The sequence below is a fragment of the Bradysia coprophila genome (assembly GCF_014529535.1).
Source record: "Bradysia coprophila strain Holo2 chromosome X unlocalized genomic scaffold, BU_Bcop_v1 contig_12, whole genome shotgun sequence".
Taxonomy (NCBI): Eukaryota; Metazoa; Arthropoda; class Insecta; order Diptera; family Sciaridae; genus Bradysia; species Bradysia coprophila.
In genome coordinates, this window is record NW_023503293.1 from 1,837,080 (window position 1) to 1,849,420 (window position 12,341).

A 12,341-nucleotide genomic window follows, 5' to 3' on the forward strand; every position below is an offset into this window, starting at 1 on the left:
TCGATTCATTTTTAGAAAATATTAGACTCCGCGCCTACAAAGGAGCCACATTGATTCATTGATCATTTAGGAAGACGATTTATGAATTTCAATTTCATTGAACAATTGAAAGAAAAACGATTAATTTTGAGTGAAGGGATCCTTCACTGAAGGATCACCACTGTCAAATCGCCCGGATGGAATACTTCACACCTTGGCGATTTTTCTTGAAGAAGTCATTCAACGTTCATTACTCCACTTGGTCCACATTATCCACGTTATTAAGCATACACGAAACGTACATTTGTACGTATAGTAACGTGGATATAGAATGGGGAGCACGTTGAGTCGGTGAGTTTTTATTTCACTGGGACTGTAAGCCAACAACTAACCATTTTTCGTTTTGGCGTTTATTAAACTTCTGCGATTTTTCTGGCTTTCACTCTTTGGCGATTTTTCATGTAATTTCTTCCCACTTTCGCGATTTTTCTTGGTGTTTCTCTACACTCTGGCGTTTTGTCGCCAGTTTTGACTCGACGATTTTTCTTTGTTTTTGTTTACACTCTGGCATTTTGTCGCACTTTGGCGATTTTTCTTGGCATTGTGAAGAAATCAAATTTTTGATTTTTCGCAATTTGATTTTTTTTTAATTCTTCGCTGGTATGACCGCTGGTATACTGGTATACTTCGTTGCACTATAGCACTGAATTTGATATTCAGGGATTCCACGGAAAATTTAGAGTAAAATAGTGGAAAAGTGAGTAAATGTAACAAATGCTAATAAGACTTGATTTTAGGAAGAAAAAGTTGGTAAAAAAGTGAGTTTTTTACGAACTTTGTACCTACTCGTTTTTCTGCAAAGTAAAATGTTATTCCACGAGCGAATTTCTACCGGAAAAATAGGTCATTAGAATCACAGAATACTTTAGTATGAATAAACTGCATGAAATGAATTTCATCGTCATTTATCAAGAGTAGGAGATGGGGGTACGCCCAACTGATTCATCCTACAATTATTTACAGCAAATTTACAGCAGAATTGAAGCAGAAAAGTTCGTTTCTCTATGGCTGCAAAGCGCTCTTGTGAAATATAGGAAAATCGCTTGATGGGAAAAAGGCGCTAAAAGGAACTTCTAAAAGTCAAATATCAAATTGAATAAAATTGCAAAAAAGCACTTCTGATTAGCCACGTATGGCCAGTGCAAGCCTGAGAAGGAAGCGCAATGTCGAAGAGAAATCGGTATATAGATTGACGACTTTACAACTTTTTCAATTTGCTATTTCTCCATTCTCCATTGTATTACATCAAAGTTTTCCATCCTCCTTGAGTCAAGGATTCCCATTTTTCAATTTTGAAAAAGAGGACATTTCGGCATCAAAAAAGAGGACAAAAAGAGAACTCCTTGACATTCAAAAAAGAGGACAAAAATGAATTTCTGACACGGAATTACAGCAACTGTACATGCTCTTTGTGCAACTATTGTGTAATTTACACCAGTTCATGCTAAAAACAAAAAATTCTGCGTACAATATGCATTGAAATCTTCCTGATATTGTTTTAGATTCCTTCTCAGTGATAACATCCACTCCATATTACCTGAATACAGACTTCGTTTTACCTTATCCTTGCGTGATCTTTGGTATCTCACACAACGCTACGCTGTTCTTGTAAAATTAATAACTTTGATTGAGCGAGCGAAATTTTTGTTTGTGATGAAAATTTTGTTGTATTACCGTTCAGAGATTCTCTGACAGAGAAGATTATTAGTTAAATCCGCGCAGCGAAAATTTTTCGTTCTTTAGGTATGAGCTGCATCAAATTTACTTAAATAAGAAGAAGAGCTGAAAAAAGAGGACAAAGACAACGTCTTCTTCAAAAAAGTGATGTTCTTAGAATATTTGTAAAAAAGAAGAACGAGAAGAGGACATGTCCTCTAAAAAGAGGACGAATGGGGACCCTATCCTTGACATTACACAAACTAGCAATTTTTTATAGCTCCGGACTTTTTTCAATCTGAGAATTTCTTTTGAAAATCCAAGTATCAAAATCGGACCCATTTCGTCTGGGGTGGTACACATGGCTTGAAAGACCTCAAAACAGGCCTCAGATAGTCTCGAGCTGCACTGGTTGCTTGTGGAAGTTCTCCGAAGGTGGAATATTCACCGAATCTGCGCGCACGTATAACGCTTAATGCACGGACTCTGAGGAATAACGGATTGATTTGCTTGCAATCGGGACGAACACATCATTCTACCTTCTCTCCATTTAACTATGCTTGCATGATCTTCAACGCAGCTGCCACATTTTTCGATCCCACTCGACCGTTTGTTCAGTTTCGGAAGGCATTGGTGTCGCTACCTGACTCGGCGATTAGAACGTTCGTCCAGCTTTAACTGAATTTTAAATCCCTAATCTGTTTGCTCAGTTTCGGAATGTTTCTTTAACTTCAAACTGTTATTGTTTTATTTGTTTATTTACTTTGTTTGTTTATTTGCCATTTCTGGTTCTTTTGTCTTATTTTACTTATGATGTCCGCTTGTATTCGATAGTTCGTTTTTCAGAAGAATCCTTCCATCATTCGACCATACTTATCCTCCGTTGGTAAAACCGCTTGTCGTTGGCAGCCGTTCTTGGCGAATTCTTTAAGTAATTCATAGGCTCTACTTAGAGCGTCGAAAAAACGATTCTTTGATTTGTGTATGCTGATGACAGATATATAATGAAACGATTTCGTAAAAAAAACCTATCGCTAACTTAAACAAATAAATTCCACAAAGGACTTTCTAGAGACGAGGCTTCTAGAGACCGTTTATTTTAATCGCTTGTCTTCACTTCGGAAATATTATTTTTTGCGTAGTTTTGGTCAAGACTGGCAGATGTTTCTCGATTTCACTGGGCGTGACAAATAGGGCTGGTGGAACCTACATCGATAAGAACAAAGAAATCACATAATTCCACATCATGCACAAAGGTAACCATAAATCATCGACTTACATGCTGGAGTTTCTGGACTGGAGCTTCCTTGCTCGTGAACTCCTTTAAAATGTAATTGTTTTCGATTTCGTAGTGGAATCTGGTGTCATTGATTCGTATGAGCACATCATCCACCCTCAAAAAGAATCTTAACAAAATGAAAAACCCCGATGGCATGACCCTCTGAAACGAAAAGCAGAACCGTCAAACTCAGCATTCCACTTACGGTCCGCTTCATCTTCAACACACACTTACAATCTTAACGGAACAAGATGCAATTCCATGATCGTGCAATTCGTCCTCGAACAGTGTGAGATCGTGATAGAATAAAATTGCCTCCTTTTTCATCAACTTGAAAATGTCCAATTTCATATCAGTAGTTTCCACCACGAATCCTTCACCGATGGTACCCTGATAATCCGACGAAAAAGTCCAATCGAATGGTTTCACCTTTTCACTTAATAAATTTTGAGGTCGAGACTCCTGCCATTCTTCAGCGCATGCAACTTGTGGTCCTTTCTTACAACTTTCAACGCACTTCAGTGCATCCAGTGCATTAAATTCGAGACGAATACCAGTTTTGAATGTGACGGTCAGAATGTTTTTGGGAAAGACCATGTCGGGAAGGTGTGGAAGTTGAAGAGAGTACTCGAATCTGCAAAAACAAATCATTCCAATAAATGCCCAAACTTTCGTCTGATACTATTTTGGTTTTGAGCTATACAACTTACTTGCACCGCTCACAACAATTTACGTCGTCCAGTGTACATTTTCCGTCCTGTGGACAAATACTCTTCAGAATGTGCGATTTGTTGTAGTAAATGTGCCAATCATTGAACATAAACGTTTCGGAATCTCGTGGTAGAATCGGAGTCTTGGAATTCTAATGGGTAATAAAGTACGTTAAATATCACTTCGGCAATGGCGGGTTCGTTCGGAAACTCACAGAAATATCCATTTTTTGTAAGCAATCACAGCAGTTATAAGTCGAACCTAACAGAAATTTCGCTCAATGAATTTCGAATAGAAACAACCATCGAAAAATTTCCATTAAATAATAATCCTGTCCCCCATGTCACTTCAGTCAAATTTTTGGTTACGTTCTTTTATATGTTGACAGTTTTTTTTTTGCTTTATCCGCATGATGCATCTTTTACATTGAACTGCATTGAACAACAACGAATTCTAGCTTCGGATGATTTTTTTTTTAAATCTTCTTATCTTTTGTTGTAAGACTAGTGTCGAAAATAGCTTCAACGCTAGGGGAAACAAGAAAATTTACTTAGAGCTCAAAAGCATGGAAAATTTATGACAGAACTCGGTAAAAAATGAAAAGCCTCGTTTGCGGGTGTTTATTGACCACGGCTTCGCCGCGGATCAAAAAAATGTACCTAAAAAGTCTACTTTTTATCTCTTGTTATATAAAATACTAATACTACAAGGACGAAAAAGTTGAAAAGTCTAGTTTTCGCGTAAAGTTAATCCGAGACGAAGTCGAGACTTTTCATATTTCGTTCGAATTACGTATACGTAATATATTACATGCTGAGGGCACCGACAAAATGCTTCATGTGTAATAGTTTTTTTTCCTAACGCATGCTAATTACCAATGAATGTACAAGCCAGGTATGTCGATTATTACTAGTAACTACTCCGAGAACCAAGATACCAAGTTCTAGTAGCAAGTTCTAGTACCTTGCGAGCGAAAGTTCGCTTACTTTACCGTAAAGTGCACTTTACAGTTGAGAGGGTTGAGAGGTATATAAAATCCGATAAATAGCTCGAGTCGAAAAGATTTTTAAAAATTCTCGTCTCTTGTAATTTAAGAGACTCTTACTCGCTGCAGTAGCGTTTCGGAGATTTTCTCGAGTAAAATAATTCATAATGTAGAATTATTTTACTCGGGAAAATCTCCGAAACGCTACATTAAATATTGTTTTTTTACCTTGTTTGTGTGACGCCATACCAGTCAAAATAATTCCAAACCAATTATTACGTAATCGACCAATGGTAGATTAAGATTCTACCATTCATTACCTTTTACTGGATTATTATATTACTTTCGAATGGCACTCCTTATATGACGGTTACCAATCCGAGTCGAAACCGAGGTTGTGAAACATACAAGAAGCCAGTTCCAACATTCGTCCCATTATTAAGAGTGAGGCATTTTACTAAAAAAGATAAAGTTTCGCCCCGTAAAGTTAAGCTATTTACCTCACGTTTTATAGTAAAACTAATGAAGCAAACGAGTTAAATCAATAGAATTAGCACATTGGATAATAGTGCATTACTTACCAATGGGGCAAATGATGGAAATGGTACTTCTTTTGTGAAATTCGCCGAGGTCGGTAAACACACAATAAGGACCATTTCCATCATTTACCCCATTGCCCATTTTATTAAAAAACTTGAGGTAAAGTTTTGGATCCGTGCAGTAAAGTTAACTTTACCTTTCGTTTTTGAATAAATAGATGGAACCATAGGGTCTGTGAAAACGTTTTTTCTGCTCTAAAAAAAGAACATTTTAAGAATTTTTTATGCTATGCAAAACTGGGAGAGTAATCAATTCAATTTGATTCACTTTGGTTTATTAATTCGGAACAAAAGGATCACTCCTTATACAAATGTTCACAGATAATTCAAAATCAGCAACTTATAAAAAAATACAAGGAAAAAAAAATAAACAAAACAAACTAATAAACGACAAGAGCCTCAATCAACGAAAAAGGAAAATAAAAGAATAAAGTAAAAGAAAGAAAGATAAATTAATAAAGCGAAAAAGATTACGAAAACGACGCAAGAACGACTAAAAAACAACATATGAATTCCTCAACAGAACTAACGACCAACAAATGCTTGCATGCTCAAGCAGTGCTAGAATTTTACTGCACTAATCAATGGAAGTATAATCTATAGATATGGTCTAATGTCAAAATTTGTATGGAGAGGAGGAAATAGCGATTTCATAAAAAAAAATTAATTGAATGGTGAGTTTGTTTCTATGAAATTTCCTCCGGTTTGTATGGACAGCCCATGCCTGGTTGAGATAATTTCGTATCTGCAATGTCTTCAATTCTGAACTTATTCGTTTATTGTTTACTGTCAACACTGTTCGTTCACGCATTATTGCAACACCTACAAAAAAAGTCACATTCTCTGTTTATTGTGTTTTGATGCGTACTTTTAATCATAGCGCTGATAAGTCACAGATGTTTTTTTACATTACATACGTGTTTGCGATTTTATCGTTTTTAATGCAAAATTTTGCTAAAGAAACTTCAAAACTCAAATCGAAAATATTTGATAAAGACTTGTGATAAATGCTCAATAGACCTCGTTTGTTTGTTATTACCAGTAACATTAAGTGACATTAACAATTTCAATATTTTGGTGGCACAATGACGTCCGAAGAGGAAAACAATCCATTCAGAGCTCTGATTACGGAAAGTAAAGAAAAAACTGAAATATCATCATCATCATCACCTCAAATGCAAATTAACCCTTTAGATAAGAAAATAAACAGTTTGGTTGAAGATGTGTTTAAAATCAGTGTCAACGCGAATCCAATGCGAAAAGTACAATTGGTTTTCATGGAAGACTTTGCTGAACGATCGAATTGTTGGAGTTTAGACATTCTCAGCGCAGCCCTGTTCGATCGTTTAATGATGGACCAGCCACAGGATTTCGTTATACCGAATGATGTGCTTGATGACAATACGAATTACGTTGTGGAGAGTCGTGCGCTGGTGTATCTATTTCAATGTTATGCGAGGAATGCCAAGAACAATACCCCCAATGACTCAATCAAACTGGACGCATATTCGAAGATCAAAGAGATGATTTTGCTGAATACGGGCACACTGATAAAACAACCGGACATAAGAGGACAGTGCATCAGCAGTCAAATCATTCACATTTTTTCGAAGGAAGATGACGAGGTAGTGGGGGAATTCTTATCGGGACTTGTTAAAGAAGTCTTGAGCGACGGTGATCCTGACAGCTATCAAGCCTTAAAAACGGTATTCGACTCAGTTTTTGCTGATATGAAGCGACGTGTACAAGCTGCAACATTAATTACTTTGGAAGGGTGGATCATTCCTTCATTGATGCACTTTGTTAGTGACAAATCAAATCCGAAATTAGCCGAATTTTTGCTGGACAACATAACGCCAGCAGCACAGGAAAAGTCCTGTCTGTTTTCGGCATCGTTAGTGGGGCAATTGCTACGATTGTCAATTTTGCCTAAAAACGGTGACTTAGACCGTTACGAATATTATGACAATCCGCTGGACGCTCAGTCGCAGTCCCTGAATTCATCACTGTACTCGGCTTTGACCAGTCACTTAGATTCGATGCATCGACTGTTTAAAGGTTTTCTTTTGATTGGAAGCGCAGTGCGAGACAAATTGTTGCAGTGGTTCGGTAATTGCTTGCATGTGAATGCGCCCAGGGGTCAAATTTGGAATCCGATGATGGCTGGAAACCTATCGATTGTCAATCAACCATACACCGCACCCGATTCATTCATGATTGGCCTAACCGGAGTGTTGTTGAGATTGTGTCAGCCACTGTTCCGGCCGAACCTTAAAGTTCTACTAGTTGACCCGACGTACTGTGCAGCCAAAACTGGTGATCAGGCAGTACACATGATAGACATAAACAAGGAGACATGCCTGCTGCCGTCAACCGAAAACGAAGAGCGAATCACATCTGAAACGTACAATTTCATAACCGAATGTTTTTACATGACCCACAAGGCCATTGACCTGAGTTATCGCATTTGTATTGAGAAATTTTTCAAAATGAATCGACAAGTTGCACGGCTACAAAATGAATACCAAGCGGCACTGGCATCGGGTAGCACACCGGACTCGCTGGTTGTGGACCAATTCAAGAGCGAAATGAAACGATTTTTGAGTCTGCAGAATACCTTGATCGAACCCTTCAACGATTCGTTGCTGTTACATTTTTACGAAGCCACTGCAATTTGGTTGGCACAAATCGCGGGCATGGACTCTGTCTCGTCCGATAAAGGATTTGCTCCACAAACTGCTCACCCTATTGATTTACCTCTCACGAAACCACCGTCCGTGTTTCTGAAATCGATTCCCGAATTCCTACTGGAGAACATTGTGGTTTACTTGACGTTTATTCGACACTTTGAATCACAGGCCATCGACACTGACCTCAAAGCTCAGAATGCGCTTTTCACATTGATTTTGATTTTCATTGGTGATTCAAACCGTGTACGAAATCCTCACCTACGAGCTAGACTGGCCGAAGCTCTCGAAAGTTTAATTCCCCAATCGAAACCAGGTGTCAGCATGTTTCGAACCAGTTGGAAATCGGCGTTGTTCACCAGTCATCCGCATCGTCTGGAAATTGTGCGAAATTTATTGAACGTGTTCGTTGGCATAGAAGTTACCGGGCAGTCTGTAGCATTCGAACAAAAATTTAATTACCGCCGACCAATGTACATTATAATGGAATATCTGTGGAGCATGGACGAACAAAAGGAGTGCTTTAAGGCGTTGGCATTGGAGGCCGAACAGAATATGGACGCCGTGGATCCGCCAATATTTTTACGATTCATTAATTTACTAATAAACGATGCAATCTATCTACTCGACGAATCGCTGTCGAATTTACAGCAAATCCGTACGTTACAGCACGCCCGAGACAGTGGCGAATGGAATTCACTGCCGGCGACTGAGCGAAATCAAAATGTGAGAAACTTGGAGCATCTGGGAATGATTGCGAAATTTGATAACATTATGGGCAAAGACACGATCAACATCCTGAAACTGTTAACGTCGGAGATTAACGGTACCTTCTGTGCACCATCAATGGTTGATCGTGTGGCAGCAATGTTGAACTATTTCCTGTTGAATTTGACCGGACCGAATAATAGAAATTTCAATGTAAGATCAGATTGGATGTGAATTCAGTCCCTTTTCACACACACCGCTCTGTTTCCTTTGTCACAGGTTCGAGATAAAAAGGAATTTCAATTTGATCCGGCGAATACGGTCCTGGAAATTTGTCGAATCTATACAAATCTACAAAACAGCAGAGCCTTCTGTTTAGCGGTTTCGCAGGACGGCCGATCGTACAGTCAAAAACTATTTGAATATGCCGAGCAGGTGTTAGGTGAGACCCAACCGACTCTGTTCGCATTTGTTCGAATTTAATTTTTAATTTTTCAAACAAACAGTACGAATTGGTGGCGGGCAGCTGATAGGTGAAATAAGTGACTTTGCGTTGAATGTCCACCGATTGGAGCAAGAAGAAAAAGCTCATCAAGAAGCCTTAACCGACGCACCAGATGAATTCCTGGATCCAATAATGTCTACCCTTATGCTAGATCCAGTCATCTTGCCCAGTTCGAAAGTTACTGTCGATAGAGCCACCATTGCAAGACATTTGCTTTCAGATCAGTCGGATATGTTTAATCGTGAGTGGAATTTCGTTGTTGTTGTTTAGGCAAATAAATATATTCAAACGATCTTCGAATACAGGTGCGCCATTGACAATGGATCAAGTGATGCCAAACACGGAACTAAAGGCGCAAATCGACGCATGGGTCAAAGAGAAACTAGCTGCATATAATGCGAACACCAGCAAAGAGAATAATTAACGTTCGTTTACCTGTTACCAATTTGAATTCAGTTTTAATTTTTTTACATTGAAATCATCACAAATTTACCACATTCCTTCCGCATTCATTTACATTCTTAGTTGAAAAAATTCTGTCAACTTTACCTATTCCTTTCTGATGGTATAATACGTACACAACATAATCATTCGAGATGCAAATAATGTCAATGTAAATGTCTCAATAAATGTTATATTACACAAGAGTATCAATCAGTTTAACGACTTTTTTGATTATTGGATGATAGTAAAAGATGTTGATGATAAAGCTGATGGATCAATCATTTCATATATTGCAGTCGCAGGGATGCATGCGAAATTCTCGCTAAAAAAGATGGAAAATAGTACATTTCGTACCTAGGATTATTCGATTCCTCTCACATGCTAAAATAGTACATTACTATGCAAGGGAAGTAAAGTGATATCTCGTATCCAGATGAGAAAAAGTATCCGAGGGCGGCAGCCCGAGGTACTTTTACTCATCGTGATACGAGATATCACTTTATTTTCCGTGTGTAGTACGACGTTTTACTATGCGAGTGATGTAAAGGTTATTGCCTATACATGTAATAGCCTTGTTACATGCACCAGCATAGTAAAGACTTTTATTGCTTGCCCCAAGCGAAAATTGATTCTTACATATCAATTTGGCCCCAGCGAAAATGGTCGATTACATGAGGGATATTTGTGTGACACTATCGTCAAGGAATCTCTATTTTCGCGGGGAGCACAGTCATTCACGTAAAACGAGTTTTCGCGGGGTGCAGCCAGATGAAGGAGAACGCATCATCTGAAATATTTAATGCCTTCCAACAGAAAAAAAGAAAATAATTATTGATGTTTTGTGTTTTTGAACACAAATTTTCCAGTGGCGTGAGTTGAATGTCGCAAAAGCATTTGAATTATTTCGAAAAGAAAATCACAAAACTGAAAGTGTCAGCCATTTTTTGCTCCAGCAATAAATTCAATGTTTGTAATGAACACATGGCAAACACTTTTAGTTGCGTATTTTTCACTTATATTCGAGAACACTAAACACTTTGCTTATGTTAGACATTATTCACTTCACTTCACTGCAAAATTTTTATTCTAAATAACGAAAACAACAAAATTAATGCATTATCCTGAAACGGAAAAACAATTCAGTGACAAGCCGACTGTTGTGACCGTTGTGACGTGTATTGAGATTAATGCTGTAACAATACCAACATAACATTAGTGTTGTTTTCGGGATTTTTTTCTTCGTAGACGTGTGAGCCAATTTCGGAGGGTTCGGCGGTATACTAGATTCGTTTGCAAATGTTTTACTTATCACACCAACAATTTTGATTTGTTGGTTTTGTTTACGGATATATTTGCATTAAGTTTTTGTTACTGCGTTAAGGAATTGATATGTAAGAATCAATTTTCGCATGGGCAAGCAATAAAATAGAATACAGTGCACCCTGCTGCAATGATTCATTACATGGTGGAACAATTTTGAAACTCGCAACTCACGCGTGTGTGTTTAAGCGCCTCGGTTTGAAAACTGTTATTTTGACAAGGGTAGAGTTTGCATATCCGAGCCGAAGGCGAGGTATGTAACTACCCGCACACACTTGTGAGTTGATCGTATCTCAAAATTGTTCCCCCATGTAATGAATCATTTTCGCAGCCTGCACTGTAACCTACTATTAGTCCGTGGTACGAATAGTATTTTCATATTGGACAGAGTAAAAGTGCGACGAAGTCCTCTTTAAGGTTCCTTAACACATTATATGGCATCATTTCATCATAATTTTTGGATAATGTTGACAAATAATATTGTTTGTCAATCATCTCGGTGGGACTAAACCTACCTTGCCCGTTTCTCTTCTATATACTCATTAAAGAGTATAACCTGAAGTGAATCATAATTTGCCGATCCATGAAGCAATTGTCTTCTTATCGTCTTTTCTACCTCTTAACACATTCATTCCTGAACCCAATACCACATCTGTATATAGAAATACAGTTAAAACAATGCTCTGATCTGATACATCTCGCAATGAGAATGGGCTTTTTTACCTGTCGTCTTAAGAAAGACGCACAGGGGTTTAGGTGTGTTTGGGACTAAACCTAAAGACGTTTGCTGGAGGTATCAGCTGTCGTCGCGACGGGCGTTGTGAAGGCTGTCGATTGCCCAGCGGAATTTTCTTTTCGTTGATTTTCGGTCATCTCAGTACACTCGCGACATGCCTTGTTCTAAATGAAGTATGGGCATCACACATACCTTGTTCTAAGAGAAGTATGGGTAACGCGACATACTTTAGTCTTTCGAAAAAGACGGGTGACACTACGCAGCTTGTTCTGTTTAAGAATTGGCATCACGACATACCTTGTTCTAAGTGAAGGATGGGTAACACAACATACCTGTTCCTTTAAAAGAATGGGTAACACTGCTACACGCTTTGTTCTAAGTGAAGGATGGGCATCACCACATACCCTATTCCATGTGAAAGATGGGTTATACACGATATATTTTCAGATTTTACCATTTAGGTCACGATACTTACAAAGAAAATGAACATGATTGCGAAAGTTCCGCACTGGGAGTCTTTGGGTCTTCGAGATTTAGTGGCTTTTTGTTTTTTTCGCGTTTTAGTGACCTTTTGTTTAATTGTGCTGCTAGTGGCATTGTTTCTTTTTCTTTTGTCTTAGTGTGAATGTTTTTTGTTTTCTTGTTGTGAGAATTGAGGTGAAAGTGATGTGA

General features: G+C 38.2%; 2 protein-coding genes across 3 annotated transcripts; one reads left to right on the forward strand and one right to left on the reverse strand.

The window, feature by feature from the left end:
• Positions 1 to 2,659: 2,659 nt before the first annotated feature.
• On the reverse strand, positions 2,660 to 4,064 carry LOC119067572 (TIP41-like protein). Its single transcript, XM_037170656.1, has 5 exons — positions 3,900 to 4,064; positions 3,685 to 3,836; positions 3,209 to 3,608; positions 2,975 to 3,136; positions 2,660 to 2,901 (listed from the first exon to the last, which is right to left on the reverse strand). The coding sequence occupies exons 1-5, from the start codon at positions 3,909 to 3,911 to the stop codon at positions 2,809 to 2,811; spliced, it is 819 nt and encodes a 272-aa protein (XP_037026551.1). The 5' UTR covers positions 3,912 to 4,064; the 3' UTR covers positions 2,660 to 2,808.
• A 2,079-nt stretch (positions 4,065 to 6,143) lies between these two features.
• LOC119067573 (ubiquitin conjugation factor E4 A) lies at positions 6,144 to 9,819 on the forward strand. 2 transcript variants are annotated; one of them, XM_037170658.1, is made up of 5 exons: positions 6,144 to 6,403; positions 6,464 to 8,877; positions 8,944 to 9,106; positions 9,171 to 9,410; positions 9,475 to 9,819. In XM_037170658.1, the coding sequence occupies exons 1-5, from the start codon at positions 6,355 to 6,357 to the stop codon at positions 9,591 to 9,593; spliced, it is 2,985 nt and encodes a 994-aa protein (XP_037026553.1). In that variant the 5' UTR covers positions 6,144 to 6,354; the 3' UTR covers positions 9,594 to 9,819. The 2 variants fall into 2 exon arrangements, with proteins under 2 accessions (XP_037026553.1, XP_037026552.1); XM_037170657.1 differs by having other exon boundaries at positions 6,144 to 8,877.
• Positions 9,820 to 12,341: the final 2,522 nt, after the last annotated feature.